This window comes from Equus asinus, chromosome 9 (assembly GCF_041296235.1).
Source record: "Equus asinus isolate D_3611 breed Donkey chromosome 9, EquAss-T2T_v2, whole genome shotgun sequence".
In the NCBI taxonomy this organism is placed as follows: domain Eukaryota; kingdom Metazoa; phylum Chordata; class Mammalia; order Perissodactyla; family Equidae; genus Equus; species Equus asinus.
The window spans coordinates 42,875,587-42,897,919 of NC_091798.1; the positions used below are offsets into that span (position 1 = coordinate 42,875,587).

At 42.2% G+C, this 22,333-nt stretch overlaps 1 protein-coding gene across 1 annotated transcript in view; it reads left to right on the top strand.

Annotated features, from left to right (window-relative positions):
• TRPC7 (transient receptor potential cation channel subfamily C member 7) overlaps positions 1-22,333 on the top strand; it is a 132,291-nt gene that overhangs the window by 5,117 nt on the left and 104,841 nt on the right. Inside the window, exon 2 of the mRNA XM_070517331.1 lies at positions 3,389-4,166. Coding sequence (XP_070373432.1) covers positions 3,389-4,166 — 778 coding nt within the window. The remainder of the gene's footprint in view (positions 1-3,388; positions 4,167-22,333) is intronic.

Sequence of the window (22,333 nt, forward strand, 5' to 3'; positions counted from 1 at the left end):
GCATGTCAAGTGATGAGGACACTTTAACTTCTGACAAATACCAGCCATATGTGTATTTTTTTGATAAAACATAATTGTTATGGAAGCATCATGGTTTATATGATGTGCTACTCTTGTGCAGATAATTATTTGCACTAAGGTCTAGTCATTTTGCTTCACTTACCTCAGTTTCTCCACCTAAAATATAAGAATGCTAATACCTTGTTTTTTATGTTTGTTTGTTTAATGAGGGGAATTAACAAATGATGCTTTAACATCCTTTAAGCTTGTAGGCTGCAGCGTCTATGATATTCCTATGGACTCTGAATTTAGATAGGGTATTTATATGTTCCTTGTGAAACGCTTCTCTGCTCTGACTTGGTTCAGTAGTTATATTTCCTTTGAATTAATCGCTCCATGGCTTGTTGCTGTGTAATAGCTGTGTACTCTTGACCTTGAAGTCTGACCTATTCTCCCTCTTGAGCAGACCTCTAATGAAAAAGTGACATGGAATCAAGCTCAATGCCAATTCCTTCTAGGATAGCTGACGTTTCATCTCTGGCGTACTGCTCAGATGCTCTTGAGTGGAAACTGCCTCTTCTTGGGTTGAGTTGTGATAGCTAAGTCCAGAGAGGTGCTCCTGAGAGGGGTGGAAGCCTCATCATAGGACAGGCTGAGTAATTCCATTAGAAAGATTACTAGTCTTTTGTGGGTTCAATTCCCTGCTGACTGTTTGCACCCAGATGACAGACCTTGAAACTGAGTTTATAACATCCTCTGAAACAAGCCCTTTGGCAACACAAATGAGTAAATTGCTTAGCTTTCAACTCAGTCTTTTCCTCTCCTTCTGAAATCCTATAATAATAAATGCCTGCACCCTATTTGTGAGTCCCTCTCTCCTGTAAAGATCTTTGTTGGACTCCCAATAAACAGTCCCAATCTGCTTCGGCATCAGTGAGCAGCCTCTCTCCCTGGAATGATAGTATTGTTGAGAGAAACTGGCTCAGAAGGAGCTTATCAACTTGAATCCTGAGAATCTTTTTCCCAGAAATCTCTTACCAAAGTGTACTTTAGAAAAGTGGATGGCAGTTCAGACACTCTTCCTAAAGGAGCACAGAGCTCTTTAATCAGGATTTATGACCCACAGTTGCCTTTTGAGGGAGTTGCCCATAATTATTCCTTCTACTTTTTGCAGATGAAGAAACTGCTCCCCTGAATAATTTAGCAGCTTCTCCTAAGAAGTGTGACTCAGGCCTAGGCAGGATTAGAGTACAGATTCTGACCTCCAAGTCTTTGCTCTGTACTAGATAGGGCCCTCTAAAGGAGCTAACACCAAAAGGGTTTGAGCAGGTCAAAAGGAAAAATGAGCAGAAACCTAAATGGAGCCCCAAATTTAAAATCTCAAAACACTCAGTTTAACTTAAAAGACTTCCTCTGCGATTACTTTTGTTTGCTTGCTTTTTACAATTGGTTTAAGTGAAGTACTGAGTATTCTTAATGCATGGAGACACGATCAATAACAAAAAGACAATTGGGAACATGGAAAATAGTTCAAAACAAATCCCCAAGTACTTACTCTTTAGAACAGATATTCCCTTTTTGAAATGTATGCCACTCATATTATTCAAATAATATTTACTAGATTATTTAATATATAATAGATTTATTATAATATAATATAGTATAATATAGTATAATATATAATAGGTTTATTAGTTAGAATAGAAAAGGAAAATAGAAGATATGGGTAGGGGCAATTGGAGAATCAGAAAAGCGTGAGATGTTCAAGTTTGTAAAGAGTTAGGGGACATCTGGTCCAGCCTCTCTATTTAACAGTTAAAGCATCTTGAGCTGGGGACCTGCTCAAGGTTTCAAGGCTAGCTGGAAGGGGGTATCCGGCTGAAGCTCAAATTACACTATAGCTGTTATTCTCTTAGTCCGCCATTTTAAGATTTTTTATTTTTTTCCTTTTTCTCCTCAAAGCCCCCCGGTACATAGATATATATTCGTAGTTGTGGGTCTTTCTAGTTGTGGCATGTGGGATGCCGCCTCAGTGTGGTTTGATGAGCAGTGCCATGTCCGCGCCCAGGATTCAAACCAATGAAACACTGGGCCCCCTGCAGCAGAGCGTGTGAACTTAACCACTCGGCCACGGGGCCAGCCCCTAGTCCGCCATTTTAAAATCCTGCAAACTAAAGGTTAGGTAACTTGTCCATAGTCACGAGGCTGGCATAAGGTGGAGCCAGGATGCCTACTCCAGACCTTTTTGACTTCAAATCCTGTTCTTCAGTCCCACTTGTCTCAGGATCTTCATCTGAGATAAGGATAATAATAATATCTACCTTATAGTGTTGACACAAGAACTACACAAGTAATATATGCGAAGTATATTAACTTCTTGGTATAGTTCCTGGCATACAGTAGGCGCTTAAGAAATGTTAACTGCTATTATTAGTAGGACTAGTATTACCTCCACACTATGCCACAATGGGAAACAACGACAAGTTAGAAATAAACCCGACATATCAATTGACCTATTCTTCCATCCATGTTTGATCTTAAGAAGCTATGACTGAATTTCCTCAGAAGGGCTACTTCAGTGGTCAACAGTAAGTAGCAATGAGTCTAGGCCTGCTCCCTGCTATATCTTACCCCTTAGTCGGTGCTTAGGCTGCATGGGGACCAGAAAGGAAGCATAGTCCCCATATAACATAGCACTAAATGTAGAAACAGAGGTATGTGGCCACACTTGCCTGTTACTGCAGTTTTGTCATAATGCGGGGAGCTCAGTGGTGACACACCTGAGCCAGTGGCAGCAGTGTCTGTGGTGGCCACCTCTATGGCAGTGCCCTTGGAGAACTGGGCATACCAACAGGCAGGAGGGGACAGAATAAAGCCAACATTGACTGAACACTTTCTATATGCACATCACATAATCCTCTTATGGCGTCGATGGCACACAAAAAGTTATCCACATTGTATAGGTAAAAGCGCGGAAAAGCACTGTACCAAAGCACAGGGAAGTTAAGTGACATGCTCAACTTTGCACAAATGGAAATAAAACCCACAGCCCTTGGCCTGTTTCAACCACATCACTACTGCACACTCTCCACCTCCATCTCCCATTACGTTCCAAGCAAACCCACACTTCAGCTCTGCTGCCACTCCTCCACCCAAAGGGCACAGATGCTGGATAACTAAGCCAATATTCTTCTTTTGAATAAGAATAGTTCAGGTTATCCAATTTTTCTTAATCTCAATTATAAGCTAATGATTTCTAGTAAAATTTCATAATTTCTCATAAGATTTCAGTCATGACCTCCTTTTTTATCTCAACAATTTTTGTTTGCTCTGCCCTGGGGAACCCACAAAAAGAGTAACCCACCATCTTTGCCTTGTCACCCCACAGGTTGGGGAGCAACACCTTCAAAAACATGCAGCGCCGGCACACGACACTGAGGGAGAAGGGCCGCCGCCAGGCCATCCGAGGTCCCGCCTACATGTTCAACGAGAAAGGCACCAGCCTGACGCCTGAGGAGGAACGCTTCTTGGACTCAGCCGAGTATGGCAACATCCCGGTGGTCAGGAAAATGCTGGAGGAATCCAAGACCCTCAACTTCAACTGTGTAGACTACATGGGGCAGAACGCGCTGCAGCTGGCGGTCGGTAATGAGCATCTGGAAGTCACAGAGCTGCTGCTCAAGAAGGAGAACCTGGCGCGGGTGGGGGACGCGCTGCTGCTGGCCATCAGCAAGGGCTATGTGCGCATTGTGGAGGCAATCCTCAACCACCCGGCCTTTGCGCAGGGCCAGCGCCTGACGCTCAGCCCGCTGGAGCAGGAGCTGCGGGACGACGACTTCTACGCCTACGACGAGGACGGCACGCGCTTCTCCCATGACATCACACCCATCATCCTGGCCGCCCACTGCCAGGAGTATGAGATTGTGCACATCCTCCTGCTCAAGGGCGCCCGCATTGAGCGGCCCCACGACTACTTCTGCAAGTGCAACGAGTGCACCGAGAAGCAGCGGAAGGACTCATTTAGTCACTCGCGCTCCCGCATGAACGCCTACAAGGGACTGGCAAGTGCCGCCTACTTGTCCCTGTCCAGTGAAGACCCTGTCCTCACCGCGCTGGAGCTAAGCAACGAGTTAGCCAGACTAGCCAACATTGAGACTGAATTCAAGGTAACTCTCCCACCCACCAACCCGCAGGCAGGTTTGCCCGGTGGGCTCTTCCAGGTGTGTCCAGTGGCCAAGTGGGCTGTATTCCAGTCTAACACAGGGTAAAGGCCTTGGGGTCTTGCAGTTCGGCCTCATGGGGGATGATTAGCACTTCTTCAACCCGTGTCAGGTGTAGGCCTGAAGGAAAAGCAACCCATTAGGTAGAATATTTGAAACCACGTAAATGTGGTGATGAGGTGACTTAAGCACAAATCCATGCAGTAAAAGACAAGCAGCACACAGGCGGGAGGAGATTGTGGTTCTGGCAGAAATGCCTCAGCTCTGCCCCAGGGAGCTCAGGAGTGTCTGGGATGCCTGTGGTTGTTTCCCAGTCCAGGTCTTGGACTTCTTGATTGTCTCACCTGTATGATTTCAATTTGTCTGGTTCACATCTCAGACTGTGTTGATCCTAGATCGTCTCATATCTAATGCTAGAAAGACTTGGCTGCAACCTTTCACAACTTAGCAAGCTACTACTATTGTCCTGTCAAAGGGCTGAGGAGGAGATACATGAAAATGGAAATAAAACTGTCTCTGTAGAATTGAGTTTGGCATCCCAGTAGATGGGCCAATGGCACAGCCCTGTAATTCACCCACTCTGCACATACCTGGACCTATGAGGCTAGCTCACGAGACGGGGACCCATCTCCAAAGTCCATTATTCAATAGTAGTCCTGTGCTTTTACTGTCAACTGAGACTTCCCTTGAAAGAGAAGACTGAGACTTAATTCTTTTGACACAGTGTTTAATAATAATTAAGAGCAAACATTAAGTGGGCACTTACCATATGCCGAGAACTAATTGCCTTACCCATATGCTGTTGTTTAATCTCCTCAACAACCATTGCTATGGGTACCACTATTATCCCCATTTTATACAAGGGCACAGACATAGAGAGAGATCATATAGCTAGTTAGTAGCAAAACAATTATTCTAATCTAGGCATTCAGACCCCAGAACCAGTTCTTAGCCATTCCAGGAAATTATGAGTCAGAGACCTTGTTCATCCCTTGGGCTTCTCAGAGTTTCATTTGTCTTTATCTGAATGATGAAGGGATTCTACACTGCAGAATGTGTGGCTGAAAGAGTAGAAACTACAACTTGGCTCACAATTTCTCACCCTGCCTTTCAATCAGAGCCTATGATACCATGGAGCATACAAAGAGGTGTCACATACAGGGCTGACAATGGAGCTGAGGAAAGATGTCACCTGCAGGAGAAAAGTTTATTGTCCAAACAAGACGTCAGTGCAAGAGCTGCCCCTACACAGGACCCAATTAGGTAGCCAAGGATGGGTATTAACTCACAGCAAAGGAGGCCCCGTGGACCACGTTGTTCAGGGACATCTCAAAGGAGGAAACAGAATTAGGCTGGGCCTTGCTAAGCAAGAAGAACTGGATCAGTGGGAAGAGAAAGGTCAGCATTTTGAGGAGGCAAGTGAAGGTGAGGTCTAGAATGGCCCACAGCAGGCAGGTGACCGATCAGAAGCTCCATGTGACTAGAATAAAGACTTCCTTTAGGGGGACACAGGGAAGAATGCTAAAGAGATGAGTTGGGGGCAGATCTCAGAGGGCCCTGAGTGTCACGCTGAGCACTATGAATATTATCCTGTAGGAAATGGCAAGCCACTAAAAGTTGGTGCTTAGGGAACTAAAACGATGAAAGCCACAGTTCTGGAAATTTACTTGACTGGTAGTTAAGATGAATCAGAGGATTTAGATGTGAGGCACTGGGACCAAAGATGGGGACAATTTAGTTGTGCGTGCATGAAGCCATGGAAGCCTGTCTATAGGAATGGGATCACCATAGCCAAGTTCAGAAAACCCAGGCCTGCAGGAAGTTGCAGGGCACTGCAAATTGCGAATAGATGAAGAATTCTATAATTAAACTAACGTTACCCCATCAGCTCCCCCATCTTGGACCCATCTACTGAATTAGAGCCACTTCCCTAAATCCTGCATTGTTCATAGCCTCATCTAGAAAACCTGATGGATGTAGATGTAGAGATTACCCAAAGAAGCTCCCAAGGAATGGAGCTAATGGCTCTTCTTTCCTTGTTTCTGTACAATAAACTCCTCTTACCAACAATATGGCCAAAGATGTCCCAAGGAAACTTGGTGGAATTCTGTTTGTTCCCTGGGCTTCAGACTGAATCACCACAGGCCATGTAAAAGAAATGGCTAAGCCAATTAATTTAGATATGTCTAGCCAAGAAAAAAAAATTCAAGCAAAAATATTTTTTGGATCAGATTATCTGGATAATTGCACGATTGTCTACTTATCTGGAATCTGGGAGCATGCCAGCCTTACTAAATAAAATGATGCTAGACTAACATTTGGAATTACATCTCAGCCATTTGTTTCCTTTACTAAAACCCCAAATCTGGCATATTTCAGTATATATAATATCTAAAACTGGAAGTTTGTTGAAAGCATCTACTATGATATTTTCATTTAAAAAGTAGATTATGAAAATTGTGGACAATTAAGAACACTACTAACAAGATGACAAATCCTTTCTACAATGCAATGATTTACTCAGAATAAGAGTTAGCATAAATACATTTGCTGGTTATTAACATCCCCCTAGTTACCTTTGTTTGAAATAATGTCTTTCAGATTGTCGACAAATGGCGCATTATAAATTAACATAAGTGTTCCTTTAGAACTTTATTACTTATTCAACTATCCTTGTATATGCATTCCTGACATTGTAAATCTTCTCAGAGAGAAGAGCAACTTAACAAGAGGGAAGTCAAATATAATAAAAGAACAAAGAGCAAGTGTATGTGTTCTAAAATGCACTCTTTAGAAGTGTGTTCTGCTTTAAAGGGGCTATCCATTGCTGGCTATAGCCGTGTTATGGAGATGATCCACTGCCATCAACTGTGTAATAAAGCTATCAGGTTCTCACTGGAGACGTCATATGCCATCCTCCAGATCCTCTAAAACACTCATTCTGGGAGTAACTCTTCCTGACTAGAAAACATCATGCATGAAAACCTGGATTCAGTTGTCCAGGCTATTGTTTTTAGAGTCATTTTATCACTAGAATAGACTCTAGTCACTAGTAAGATGTACAGCCAATGTCAACGTCTTCAGTAAATTGTGGCTGGTGTCAGATGCCTGCTAGCAAGCCATTACTTTTGGGTGGAAATTATGCAGCTGTTCAAAGATTTTCTTATGTCTCTCTAATTTTCTTGGGTCTAAAAAGGTATTAAAACTCAATGTGGCCACTGAGGCCTTCCTAGTGCCTTGAATGGTGCCCAGTAATCCAGTAAGTATTCTATAAATACTTGATGAAGGGAATGAAGGAAATCCTAAAAGGATAATCATTTCAACTGATGAAGCAAGTGATCACTTTTATCTATGGTTTAAACTCTTCCTACACATATGGATTTAGTAGAGCTATTTGATGGGTGTGGTGAAATGGGATGGTTAAGGGGATAAAACCAACATACACTAAATAACTGCAGACCAATCATATGCCGCACTGTATGGTGCCAATGGCCACTAGACACCTGGAGGGCACAGGGTCTCTTCTTGGTCTTGCCCACAATACCTAACATGTGGAGTCTGGGAGTACTGCCCACAAATGACATTTTGGTTGATTGGTTATCTATGCAGTAGGAGATAGAGAAGGGGAAGATCGGAGTGGGATAGACTATTCAGAGGCATTCCATCTTGCTGGAATGGGCTCTCTCTTTGTAGAGCCACGGGGAGTAGCATGGGAAAATAAGGAATTTTTCTATCTCAGTTCAATTACAGCTTCTGCCACCAAGAACACAATAAGGTCTCAACATTTCTCTTGAATTAGTCTGCTTGATTTTCTTCACTGGTCATCCTTCTGATAAAATTGCTCCAGGTCCCTTTATTTTGCTGGTGTCTTCCCAGTCAAATTCCTGGGCTTTCTGTCTATGCACGTTGTTTATCTGTGGAGCTGTTGTTTCAAAAAGATTATGGGTGTTAATCTTTCTTCCAACTTAGAGTTATGCCAAGAGCAATGCCTAGCAGGAGCAGGGAGGGAAAGAGGAAGGCAAGGACGACAAGGGAAGATTGTAGAGTGAGGTTTAGGGCTTTGGAAAGAAAGAGAGAGCAGGATGGGGATTGGAGGTATCCCTCTTGCTCTCTAACCTTTTGCTTAAATTTAAAAGTACCCAATGTTCCCAAGTCAGAGAATTGTGGAAGCCCAACACTTCACCTTAGGTATTAAAGATTTGGTCATTCTGAGTAATAAAAAGCTACAGCTGAGAAGGCTTTTCCTGTTGACAAAACATCAGCATGGAGGTTGCTGATGGTGCTTCAGTCCCAAGCAATTTATTCTTATAAACCACAGAGGGGAAGCGCAGGGCCAAGAGAGCTAAAGCTGTAACTTCGTCTGGCTTAAAGCGTTGATGAGTTTTTTGTTTGTCAATGAGATGTTAACCACATGTATTACGAAAAACAGATAATGAATTATGTATCAATGTTTATGTTTCCATTTTAAGACCTATAAAAAAAACTCTCTGGGCCTAAAATACCACAAATTAAAAATGCAAATAATGATAAATCAGACCAATTTGCCACCTGCTATGATCTCTAGTGAGATCCCATTGTGGAAGGTAAAAATGTTGAGAAGACAGTTTGTAATCTGCTTGCAAACTTATCAAAATGAAAGAGGAGAGAGGTGGGAGACATGACGAGGAGTGACTTTGTATTGTTGGGAGAGCTCAGAGCACATTTGAACTCTGGTCATCTGGAGCCAGGGTGCCAGGAGGGTTGAGTAAAGGCCCACCCAGGGCCTGCGGCAGTACTGAAGGCTGAATAAGCCCACTGCCCCCAGCCTCCAGCAGTATCTGTGTTTGCATCTGTTTCTCACATGCTTTGAATATTTTTAGGATTTTTAAATTCTACAAACCGACACCCCGGGAAAATCATTTCCTTGAAGTTTGAAAGCTTGGTATAAGTAGTATAAACAAATCCCTGCCTTAACATGTAGGAAATGACTTAAAAATTGTTTCCTTTTCCTTTGGGAAAATATTTTTTAAGCTGTGAAGGCTGCAGGTCTTAAAGGCAAGTTTTTTTCTTTTTTCTTAAGAGAACTTGGCAGAAAACTCCTGAAAGTATTCACTTATATATCATCCCCATACACTTAGGGATCTGACTGTGTCACCCAAGCCCTCTGCTTGAGCATCTGATGATGCAGAATGTAAGCAGAAAAGAGAAAGATCACAGATGTCAGGTGACGAGCTGTGATGGGACGGCTCCCAACTAAGCATGCGCAGGTAAGGTGTGGCCAGAGCATGCATGCCGGTTGACAGGTCCACACTGGGGTCAGGATCTCAGGCTTCCACATCTGAGAGCAAGATCCAGCGATTGGCTTATCTCAGGAGAAGGGACAGAAGTGACTTCTGCTCACGTTAGCTTTGTCTTTTTCTATTTTTCTACCTAAGTGTCTGGAGGAGCACTTTCACCAGAGAATTCATTAATGAGTCATCATGAGAAAATTAGCTAATTAATCTGTCCTTTAATGACAATTTTTCATTGGGTCACAACTGATGCCTAAAGTTAAATGATTTTCCTCTTCCAGGGTTTATGCTAAGAGTATCAGCCTCTAAAATACAGGGAGACAGTGTTCATTGGGTGACAGGTATTCAGGTGGATAAAGGAAACCACTTTGCTAGATGAGGACAAGGGCAGGAGACTCGCTCTAGTGAGCACCCTGTGCAGCCATGCTTCATTTCCTCAAGGTTGTGGAGCGGAGAGGAAAGCTTGGCTGACCTGAATCAGACTGACCTGGGTTCCAGTCCCAGTGCCATCTCCTGGCAACCATGCAATCTTGGGCTTCTATTGGAAGTTGGTTTTCTTACTTGAAAAATGGGGGTTAGTTGTGAGGAGAGTAGGTATTAGAACTGTAACATGTCCAAAACAGAGTGCTTGTTTTCCCCATGCAAACACTTGCTCTTACCCTCGTCTCTGGAAATGACATCAGGATTCTCCTTGTTAGTTGTTAAGATCAACAGCTTGCTATGCCTCATCCCATTTAACCTCCAGAAAGTCCTGGCACATATTAGGTACTCAGTAAATATTAGCTCAGTAAATAAATGAGTTTGTGAGTGAATTAATGAATAATAACCTCCCAGGGTGTTGGTGAGGATTAAAAGAGATGAAGAATAGAAAACTCTTTGCAGAGAACCTGACCCCTAATAAGTACATAACTTTCCCCCAGAGAGCTCAGTGGAGATCCCTTTTTTTCCCCAAAGCCCACTAGATTTTCAGCACCACAACTCTTCCTCCTAATAAATACAGCTTAAGTTTCAGCACCTCCTCTATTCAGAGGGTTTTCCTGATTTCTGCTAAGCTTTCTCCCCTCACCTAACCCCCAGCAGATCTTTCCAGAACAAGAAAAAGTCTAGGCTGTACATGTGAGCTCCATGGTTAAAAATAGGCCAAGGGAATATTTTCCAATTGGAAAAATGCAGACCACTGAAACTGAACAAGCCTAGAGTGCTGCTAAAATATTGCTGTGAAAAGAAGCGACGTGGGCAGAAAAGAGAGAGGAGCAAAGGAGGAGGGAGGCAACGGGCAGGCACAGCTCCTGCCAAACACAGACAGAGATTATTTCTTGAAAAATATCTCCGTGGAAAAGATTCATCACTAGACACAAAATAAACTGGGAAAAAAATCATTTCCTATACAAGTGCAACTATCAGTCTGAAATATCAGAGATATGGAGAAAATAGAGACAGTTCTTAGAGAATATTAGTCAATGAGTAGTAGCACAAATTAAATGGAAATGATGGAAATACAGGATTTTTCTCTGAAAAAGAAGTTACAATGCTATATAAATTAATCATAATAGGATAATGTTAATCAAGTATGCGGCACACACCATCAACATAGAGGCTTGTGTTTTATTAGCAGAAAATTCACATTCAGCTTAAATGTGGGAAATAGATGTCAGGAGGGTGGGATGCTGGTGTTATCTGTAGACCCACAGAATATCAGAGCTGGATGGACCCTAGTTACAGGGCCATCTGAAAATGCAGCATTCATGCAACAATCGCTTACTAAGCCTTTAGTTAGAGCCATGCTCTGGGTTGGGTGCTGGGATGAAATGATGAACAAGAGAAACCAAGTCCCTGCCCTCGAGGACCTGACAGTCCAGGGAACAAGGCAGGTCTTCTTCATAGAATCACACAAATAAACAGAGCTTTACAAATTGTGCTGCATGCTAAGCAGTAAAAGGGCAGTTTTCAAAGAGTTGATGTAGTGGGACAGCTGACTCTGTGTGTGCTTGTGTGTGTGTGTACATGTGTTTAAAGATTTCTCAGGGGAGACAATGTTTAAGAGAAACCTGAGGGTATGGGAGAGATAAACAAATAGTAAGGAATGGGAAGGATGGTTCCAGGCATATAAATTGCACATGAAATAACCCAGAGCAGAGAGGGGAAAGAGAGGCTCAGAGAATTGTGAGTACTTCAGTATGGGTCTACTGTAGGGAGTAAAGAGGAGAGGTAGCAGGTCACAAAGGAGCTGAATAACACCTCAGCCATGGCCTTACCATTGGTGGCTGGACTTCATTTTAAAGTGAATGGGGAGCCACTGGAAGGTTTCAACAGAAGAGTGAGTGACTGATATCTACAGTTTGGAAAGATCCACTCTGCCCTCTGTAGACAATGGAGTGGAGGAGACAAGAGTGGGAGGAGTTGAATGACTGCTATAGGAAGCGGAGGTACTCCTAGGAAGGGGGTGAGTGGCACATGAATACAGAAGGACCAGAGCATCTCAACCAGCGGGTGAATCATCACAGATGGAGCTGGAGCAACAATACGGTCAGAGAAGGTGACCAGCTCCTGGCTGTTCCCAGGACAGCTTTCTTGTCTGTGAGTTCCCAGAACCCTCCTTCTCCTGTCCTTGGGGCCTCTCAGTGCTTCCCAGTGATGTCCCAGCAACGGAGAGCCACAGGAATAGGAGGCAAAAAAGAGCCAGCTCTTTATCTTTTCCTCCAGTGGAGTAGCAGGAGGGCAGGAGAGTAATGAGGATTCCGATTTTCCACCCTGACCTTTGGAGGTAGAGAAGGGCATGCCCCAGGCTTTGCCACACTGATCATTACAAGGCACTGTCAGTGCAGAGGCATTAGGAAGTGGGTTCAGAAGTGATAACCCCAGAATAGAGAGGATTCCACAGGATTTTAATCTTTCCACTGCGTTTTCAGATTCTGAGGACATCTTTATCCCTCTGTGGGATGCATGAACCAAGTAAATTTTCCATTAAAGTAGAGGAAAATGGCTAAGTCTTATCTCTGATCTTTGTTCAAGTGGAGCTGGTTTTGGCATGAATAAAGGCATCAAGTAGACCTCTCCCTCAGCTTCCCTCAAGGCTTCGGGTGTTGAGAATGCCAGGCCAGGAGGACACTGGGGCAAGCACCGCTTTTCTGGGCACCCAAATCCTCCTGGTGGACATACAGTTGAGTCAAGGTGGATATGTCAGTTTCCTGGGACTGCTGTAACAAAATACCACAAACGTGGTGACTTAAACAGCAGAAATTTATTTTCTCACAGTACTGAAGGCTAGAAGTACAAAACGGTGTCAACAGGGCCACACTTCCTCTGAAGGCTCCAGGGAAGGATCCTCCCTTGCCTCTTCCTAGCTTCCTTGGTGTTCCCTGGCTTGTAGACACATCTCTCCAGTTTCTGCCTCTGTTGTCACACAGTAATCTCCCTGTGTGTCTCTGTGTCTCTTAACCTCTTCTTATAAGGACCAGTCATTTTGGATTAAGGGCCCACTCTACTAAGTTGAAGTAGGACTTCAACTTAACCAATTTTACCAGCAACCACCCTATTTCCAAGTAAGGTCTTATTCTGAAGTTCCAGGAAGGATGTGGATGTAGGAGGGGGAGGGACACTATTCAACCCAGTACAGTGTGGGTAGCCCAAGGTTGAGATGAACTAGGGAAGGCTGATACCAGGAATCCAGGCAGACTCTCGGAGCAGCACAGGATAAAATGCCCAAGTTCCGTTATTCTGGGAAGCCAAAGACAATAGCAAAACTGGGAGGTCAGTCTCGAGGAAAAGGGAGAGATTGTTGTTGCTTTCTATTGATCAAGGCGAAAGCTGAGACAGAAATACTGGAGTTCCATGAAAGTGTGTGTGGTGTTTGGAGGAGGTAGGGTGGGTAAGAGGTGGGAGGTAGCTGACAGAATCATTGGGGAAAACTTGGTTTGGGGACACTGCCCCTCTCAAGCTTGAGAAAAACATTTTCAAGTGTTGGATGTGGGGATAATCAAAATAAAACACAGTGATTATAGAATTTTTAGAAAAGTAGAAGGAACAAAAAGGTCAACATTAATCCCACCATCTAACAACAATTCATATTTTGGTATGTTTTCTGCTAGTGCTCCTCCTACCTCCAAGTGCAAAAGTTTTAATTAATACTATGACTCAGCCGATGGAACATTATCATCATATTTTTGTTTCTTTTTATACTTTATCTTCATTCCCATTCTCTGGCCCCCAAAATCATCCACCTCAATGTGTTTAATGCATTTATATATATGTATGTATATATACGTTTGTGTGTGTGTACATATATATATATATAATGCAATCAAGAAATATTTCTTTTGCATCTACGGTGTACAAAGCTCTAGAGGCTGGGAACACTTAGATGTCATCAAACTCTGTAATCTCTGCCCTCATGGAGTTTACATTTTAATGGAGACTATAGAAAAATACATTGTGTGTGTGTGTTTATAAATTACATAAAAGAGATTATGGTATAAAATTATAATCTTCCTTACTTTTGTTCACTCAGCACCATGTGTTTTATGGTCTCTCCCTGCTGCCGTATGTAAATCTAGTTCATTGCTTCTGTCTAGTATTCCATTCTCTGCATCTACAGCTTTCACTTTTTCATTCCCATAATGATGGATACCTAGACTGCCTCTAACTTCTTATCACAAATCATTCTGCAAAGAACATCCCTGTACCGCCTTACAATCCTATTTAAGTGTTCTTGTGTTAGAGACCCAGGAAAGAATGCCCATGATTAATTTACTCAGCACAGTAGTCTGCTCTCCAGAAGGCCTGCCCTTGGGGGCTTTGCTTTGCCACGTGCTGCCAGCTCTAGGTACTACCCTGCTTTCTAATGTTTGCCAGTATGAGGAATGTAAAGTTATTTTAATTTGCATTTCGCTGATTGCCAATGAGGCTGGGCACTTCATATATTGTTCAGCCAAGTGGGTTTCTCCTTTCTGTGAATTGCTTCTTCCTACCATTCTTTCACCTACTTTTTAACAGTATTTCTATTTAAGGGCATTCTTAAGTTTTCTTACAGGAGTTCCTCATATATTCTAAATACTAGTTCCTTGTCTATTTCAGACGAAGAAATATCTTCTCCCAGTCTGCCACTCCTCTGTTAAATCTGTCTATGGCACCCTTTATTGAACGGAAATCCTTATTTTTGAAATGGTTTGTGCATTTAGTCTTATTAAGAAATTCTTCCCCACCCAAGGTCGCAAAGATATTCTCCTACAATATATCTATTTTTTTTCTTATATTACCTACATAGATTTACCATTGCCTTTTAAGTCTTTAGTACAATTGGAGTTTACTTTTACATGTAGAGTGAGTTGGTATCAGATTTCTGCTTTTCTCCATATGGGGAGTTAGTTTCCCAGCACCAAATACTAAGTATGCTAACTTTCCCCACTATTCTGTGATGCCACCTCTATCACACACAAGTTCCCAAACACACGTGTTTCTGCTTCTTGACTTTCTATCCCATCCATTGTTCTGACTATTCCTCCACAGTCTCATTCTTAAGACTCTGTTTTATGACCTATTACCAGATAGGGAGGTCTAATTATTTTTTTCTGTGCACAGATGCGTTTGTTTTGTGCAATGATGACAAGACTTTATAAATAATTTGGAAACCTGGTTTTCTCACTGAATATTGTAACGTTGGCATTTCCCCCATGCAATGTCAACACTTTATAAATAACAGTTCCTGGAAAATTTTAGTGTCAAGTGATGGGAGGAAAACTTTTCCTCTACCATCTTAGGTCACAATGGTTGACAGCCTGTGAATTAACAAAAAACAGATTAATGGAAGAAAAGACAGAGTTTAACTCATATGCATATAGAAGTGCATTAAAGAGGTGGCTTACACAACAGCTAAAGACAGGGGTTTATATACCAGCATAATAGGGGAAAAGGAGAGGGAGAAAGGACTTCTAAAGAAAAAGAAGACTTTTAGGTAATACGGGCTTTTAGGGAAACAAATGGAAGGTCTGATAGTTTGCGATGTTTGTTCTCATCTGGGTACAAGTGGTCAGTCTCCTTTCCGACTGTAAACCCCCCAGAGAGGGAATTTATGGTGGCTGTATTTTTGGGAGGCTCTGCTTAAATCAGCAAAAGAAGTTTAGCTGCTGTTTGTCCAGATGTCTTTAGCTTAAAATAATCTTCATGCCATTCTGATGAGTCGAGAGTCCCTTTGTTGTTAGTGCCATGGAGTCGATTCCGACTTCTAGCGACCCTGTGCACAGCTCAGGAAATCTCTGCTGGGTCTTTTGGTACCATCCTCTCACCTTCTGGCCCTGTATCAGACAATGCTCCACTGCTACTCACAGGGTTTTCAGGACAATCTTTTTGGAACTAGGTGCCCAGAGCCTCCTTCCTAGTGTGTCTTAGACTGGAAGCTCTGCTGAAACCTGTCCCCCATGAGCGATCCTGCTGGTATTTGAAATACTGGTGGCATAGCTTTCAGCATCACAGCAACAAGCAGCCATCAGAATATAACAAATGACAGACAGGTGGTGTGGTACGGTGACCGGAAACGAACCCGAACTCAGGCACATCGGTGAGAGTGCCAAACCTTAACCACTAGACCTCCAGGCCTAGCTCAAGAGTCCCTACATAGTGAACACTATGCAGTCTACACAGAAACTGAAATACAATAACGTTATAAGCCAATATGATCTCAATGAAATAATTTAAAACAAACAAAAAGAGTCCCTACACGAAATCAATAAAAACTAAATCTCTGACAATTCACTGAGTCCCCACCAGGGAACTCCTGTGGCCCAGCATAGGAGGGGATGGGCCCCAGGGACTGAGGAAGGGCCGCCTGAAGAAGGGTGTTCCTAACCCTGGCCAAGGAGAGACAGACAGGCATGCATAGGGGAGGAAAAACAATTTTCCCTCTACCCTTCCAGATTCTTGGCCGAGATCCCATAATAAAATACAGATTAACAAGAAAAAAGTTTGGTAGCATATATACTTCCTATATACATGGGAGACAACCAGGGAAAAATGACCAAAACTCTGAGGTGGCTTTAAAATTCAGACTTAAATACTATCTTAATAGAGAAAGGGGAGGGGAGATGTGGGCCTCTTAGGGGGGAGTAAACAATTTCTAGGAAAGATGAGTGGGCCCTTAGAAGAATAGATGGGAGGTATGATAGTTTGTGACAAAGTCCATCTGGGAGTTGTCAACTTACAAAATCAGAAACAGTTTAAGAGGCAAAGTATTTATTTAGGATCAAAGAATTGCAATTCAGGGAGCACAGATTCAGGTAGAAACCCAAATAGTGTTGCAATTACAGAAGAGGAGCTCAGAGTTTTTATGGGAAGAAGGGAGGATGAGGTGAGCTGTATTAAAAAAGAGTTCATTGGTGCTAGATTAGGTAAGGTTAGATTTGTACTTCATAGATTGACTTAAGATTCGGTCATTAGGCAAAAGGCTAGACTTGTACTTCATTGATTGGTTAGCAATCTGGTCATCAGCAAAGTCCAGTTCCTTCAGTTCTTACAGACAAGATATTCTTGTCCTTACTGACTTCTTGGAATGTTGGTGGTTTGGTCCAGTTTGGAAGATGAAGAAAACAAGATATGCAAGGCAATTCCTCTGAAATGGCTGTTCTGGCACTATTTTTATATGACTCCATTCATGTCAACTGTCACAGAGTGATGTTGACTTCTAGTGTCCTCTCCTGCAACAAGAGTCATCTTCCTTGGTGATGAAGCTTCCAGGGAAGGGATCTATGACAACTGAGTTCCTCTTGGAGGATCTGTCTTTTGACAGACAAGGGGAGTTCAGAGAAAGCTTCTCCCTGCATTTGCTGTTTTTCAAGTGCCCATAGCTCAAAATAATCAATATATCAAAGTGGCATATTTTGGGATGGCATATTTTGCCATCCTTCACGGGTTATTGGATGATGTTTGGACCCAGACCTGGTTTCCACTGTGTCATCTTCGGTTGCTCTTGCGGGCTGGTGACAAGCCATTTAGAAGGGAGAAGAGCATCCTGATTTTTTGAGAGATTCTTTCTCATACACATCCACCAGTTGCCAGCACTGGGCAGAATTAGAAGACAGATCCCTGGGATCCTTGATACTCTGCAGATTGCCCTGTAGGACTAGCTTGGTGAGCAGAGGGAGGCATGTAAGCTCACATCTGCCAGTGGGTGGACCAGGCAGGACCAAGGTAGCTTAATGGCCAGTGGTCCTGGCGGACATCTTACCATTTTTTTTTGTTGAAGTTATATGTAAAAGACACTTAGAAGACCCTTAGAAATTGCACATTAGGGTTAAATGAGGAAGTAGTGAAGTAGGGGGTTGGGAGAAAACAAGAGGATGTGCATAGATTAGTTGAAGGGCTATAAGGAAAGAAAGGTGAAGGCTGTTTTCTGTTTCCTGAGGATCAACAACAGGGAGCTGGAATTAAAAATCAATGATAAGAGGGCTAAGATCAGAGATCTGTTTTCAAAATGGCTTCAGCAACATGACCCAGATAGGCTTCATCTATTTCAATTGAATTAAGCCACAAGGAGGACAAGAACTAAACCATGATAATCATCTGTGGTCCCGTATTGCTGCTGGATATGTAAGTGGTGAAGAGTTCCTTGTCAGATGCAAGAGCTCAGCTTGGAGCAGTCACAAGTTTGGTTTCTCCTGGAGGTTCCCTTATAGTGAGTGGCGTGCAGAAACAAGGGACAAATAAAGAAATCAGTCATTTTCCTTTCAAATTTTTTGGAATATACGATGCAAAAAATACTTCAAATGGCCTGGTGGGCGTAGTGATTAAGTTCACACTCCACTTCAGTGGCCCAGAGTTCATGGATTTGGATCCCAGGTGCAGACCTACACACCACCCATCAAGCTATGTTGTGGTGGTGTCTTACATACAAAATAGAGGAAGATGGGCACAGATCTTAGCTCAGCAACAATTTTCCTCAGGGAAAAAGAGGAATATTGGCAACAGATGTTAGTTTAGGGCCAATCTTCCTTACCAAGGAAAAAAAGAAAAATTCAAATAAAACCTAACAATATCCAGTAGGAAGTAAGCTCCCCCTTCCTTAACTCTCTCCAACGCCCCAATCTCAATTCCCAGACTCAGCCTTATTAATATTTATTTCACATTTGGGCATGAATCTTTTATTCATACAGACATACATTCATATGTATATATAAACATATATGTATTTATTTACTTTTCATCTTAAATGTATTAAAACATACTCCACATTCAGTTCCCAACTTGCTTTTTTCACTCAATAATAAAATCTGCAGCAATATCTTTCCATATCAGCACCTACAAACCCACCCTCTTCTCCCCAACAGCCGTAGAGTATCCCACAGCATAGGTGCACTGACATTTACGGAACATGCCCTTATAGATGGACCTTTAGGTTAGTTGCAGCTTTTGTTTTAACAAACAATTCTGTACTGAACATCCTTATACATACAGATTCGTGCACTTCTCTGAGCATATCTGTAGGCTAAGCTCCTCAAAATGGAATTGCTGGGTAAAAGAGCATGGACATTTAAATTGTGCTACAGACTGACGATAGTCCTCCCAAAGGGCAGTCTAAAATTATAGATGTCACCAACAGAGTAGGAGAGTGTCTTTTCCACACTCCCTTGCCCACAATGAGTATGATCAAACTTTTTACTTGTGGGTTTATTAGGTGAGGAAGGGTCACTCAATGCTATTTTAATGTGAATTTTTTATGAGTAAGATTAAACAACTTTTTGTTTATTTTTCATTTGTATTTTTTTGTGTGTGAATTGTCTGTTCCTGTCTTTTGTCCATTTTTGCTTGGTTCATCTCTGTTTTAAATTTTGCTGTGTAAGAATGATTTTTAAGAAAAAGAAATCAGACTTTTATCTATATTGTATGTTGCAAATATTTTTCAGCTTGTTGTCTTTTTATATGTCTTATGGTATTCTTTTCTGAAGAAAAATGTTTAAATTGTATATTGTCTTATTTGTCAGTCTTTCAGTTATGGTTTCCAGGTTCCATGGCATGTTTGAAAAGGTCTTCCTACTCAAAAATTATTTTTAAGATTCACCTATGCTTACTTCTAGTATTACTACAGTTTCATTTTTGTGTATTTAATGCTTTAATTCATCTGGAATTCATTTTGGTATAATGAAGAAATTCTTTCACCTTCTTAATAGCAACATTCCTCTACTCCTTCTAGTTAAGTACCAAGATTTAATCCATTTGCATAGTCAAAGACTCCTATCTGAAAATATCAACCAAGGGAACACATGCAATTAAGCAGAATGAAGGTGGCTGCCAGTGGAAGTGATTACCCATTTGCCCATCAAACCCCAGATACATATATTTAAGCCATAAGCTTTTAGGAAGGATCAGCCAAAAGCCCCAGTCAATTTTTAAATTTTTTTTAAAAGGCTCTTTTTTCAGGCTTTGAATCATTTTAGTGTTTGGGTTTTAGGCTGTATGATGGTAAAAAGTTATGGTCCTTCTCTTCTTCCATTAGGCTGTAGGAAAAGAAACAAATCTTTTTCCCTTTACCCTCGTAGGTTCCTCAGCTAGAATCCTGTAAACTAGACTGACAAAGGACAGATTAACAAGAAAAAAACAAATAGAAGTTTATTAACATGCGCCTCTTGCAAACAGATGGGAGCACTCAGAGATGAGTAAGTCAAAGGGGTGGTTAGGACTTGTGTTTATACAGCATCTTAACAAAAGAGCAGTAAATTTTTACAGAAGTGACGAGACAAGGAAAAGGACTTGGAGCTTCCTAGGGGCATCAAATTGTGGGAAGGTAAATATATGGGGAAACTAATGGTAGGTGAGGGCGAGTTTGAGCAGGGTTTGTTATATAGATTCCTCTGGTGCTGCCTCTGGGCCGATAAGGGTCTCAGTCATCTCTCTGATCAACTTCTGCCGTTCCTGGTAGAAAGGGAAGGGAGGACACCTTCTACAAATTTATATCCTACTCTTAGCCACATAGGGGGAGGGCAGACAGCTTTTCTCGTATCTGCTTCTTAATTGCCTTCAGCTCAAAATAATCCTTATGCTAAAGTGGCATATTTTGGGGTGGCATATTCTGCTACCCTTCAAGCCCATGAATTATAATAAGCTGGCAAATACCACTGCAGCTCCTGGATCCAAGGTAGAGTTCCATTTAATACCAATCAAGAAAATTGAGAGAACTGCATTTGATTGCAGAGTGAAAAAAAAAAGTCTCCTTCATTGAGAAATCGCACTTGGCATTGATGAACCAAGTGTCTCTCTCTCCTCTTTTCCATTTATAAACTATGTGATCAGTACGTACTGTGCGTGTTATACACTCAAACACTGTGGAGGGGTAAGACACCCTGCGATAACCACTCTGAATATCCCGGCACAGGCTTCCTTTCAAAACAGGTACCACCTGAGCAAAAGGAGGCCATGTTGTTTTTCCCTTGGCTCTCAAGAAAACAGATCAGGTGGTGTGGTACCATCTACACTTTTTTGCCAACCCCAGGAGGTCTGGAGGAATTAGGGGTACAGGGTCTGGTCACAATAGAAGCAGTATGGTATAAGACCCAGGAAAATGAAGACAACTAAAGGTGTATACCTAGTCCTAAAATTACAGTGATGTAAGAATGACTGAAGCTAAAATTTTCTAAAGATTACCAATTCTCAAACAGAAAAGGCTCCCCAAATACTCAGTAGCATGATTATCTTTCATATGACTATGATTATCTCCATCTCCCATATCCACGGTGTGAAATTAATAATAATGACCTGTTTTTCTGGGCTCCAGAGCAGGCTTGTCAATTTCTGATGGATAAATGCTTGGAAAATTCAGAAGAGCCACACTGATATGCTAAGCACTGCTTCTCTCACACATCCTGGAAATAAACACACTTCACACTGACAAACAACACAGTGTCTTGGACCTGGGGGGGTCAGAGCTCATGTTCGCATTCTTGGGAGCAGTAGCATGCAGCTGCTGGCCTTTTGCATGATGAAGGCCCGGGCTCTGCCTGTTGAGTTAACAGCTCTCCCCAGCTTCTCTTACATGTTCTTTGAAAACAGTGGCCCAGGGATCTTTCTGATGACAATTTCTCTTATCTGGTGATTATTAATTTTGCTTAAAGTTTATACTCCAAAGGATTCACCCAACACCCTCCCACAGCACATCAGAAACCTGATGTTTTATGTGCTTAAAACTGATGTTTTAACATAAACATGGAGATGAGCTCTAGGAAATGTGCAGGAAAAGGAAAAAATGTTTTAATTTAGCTGAAAAAATTAGGGGCAAGAGTTTCTTTCCCTAAATGGTATCTCCTCTAAGATTACAAATTTAGAAACCAAATTTTACACACAGAGTTGGATCCTTTCTTCACCTAAAGCAGATATTTGAGGCGTGCTCTCACGGTAGTCAGATTTTGGAGATCACGTGAAGGAACCAAGTAGCTTGGAGCTTTGTGGTCACACTCTGCCCAGGACATGGCCTATGTCACATGTGATATGACATCATAAAAGAAAATCCTTTGAGGCAATACTAGGATGGGCCTTGACAGGTGAGGCTCCACAAACAGAGGTGGAAGAAAAAGGCATTGAGTGAGGAGACCCAGGCTCTACCATGAACTTCTGTGAGACCTTGGCTCAGTCATTTTACTGCTCTGCAGTTCATCCTCCTCATTCATAAAGCCAGGTGCTTGGACTAATGACTCCCCACTTCCCTAGCCCTTTATGCTTCTCATTTCTACAGAGAATTTTTCACAAGCAACAGCTAAGATGAGATTTAAGAAGAGATTATTATTCACATTTTACAGATGAGGAAACAGATTGAGAGTGGTTAAATGATTTACCAGCAAAGGTCAGTCTTCCCTCTGTATGCCAGAT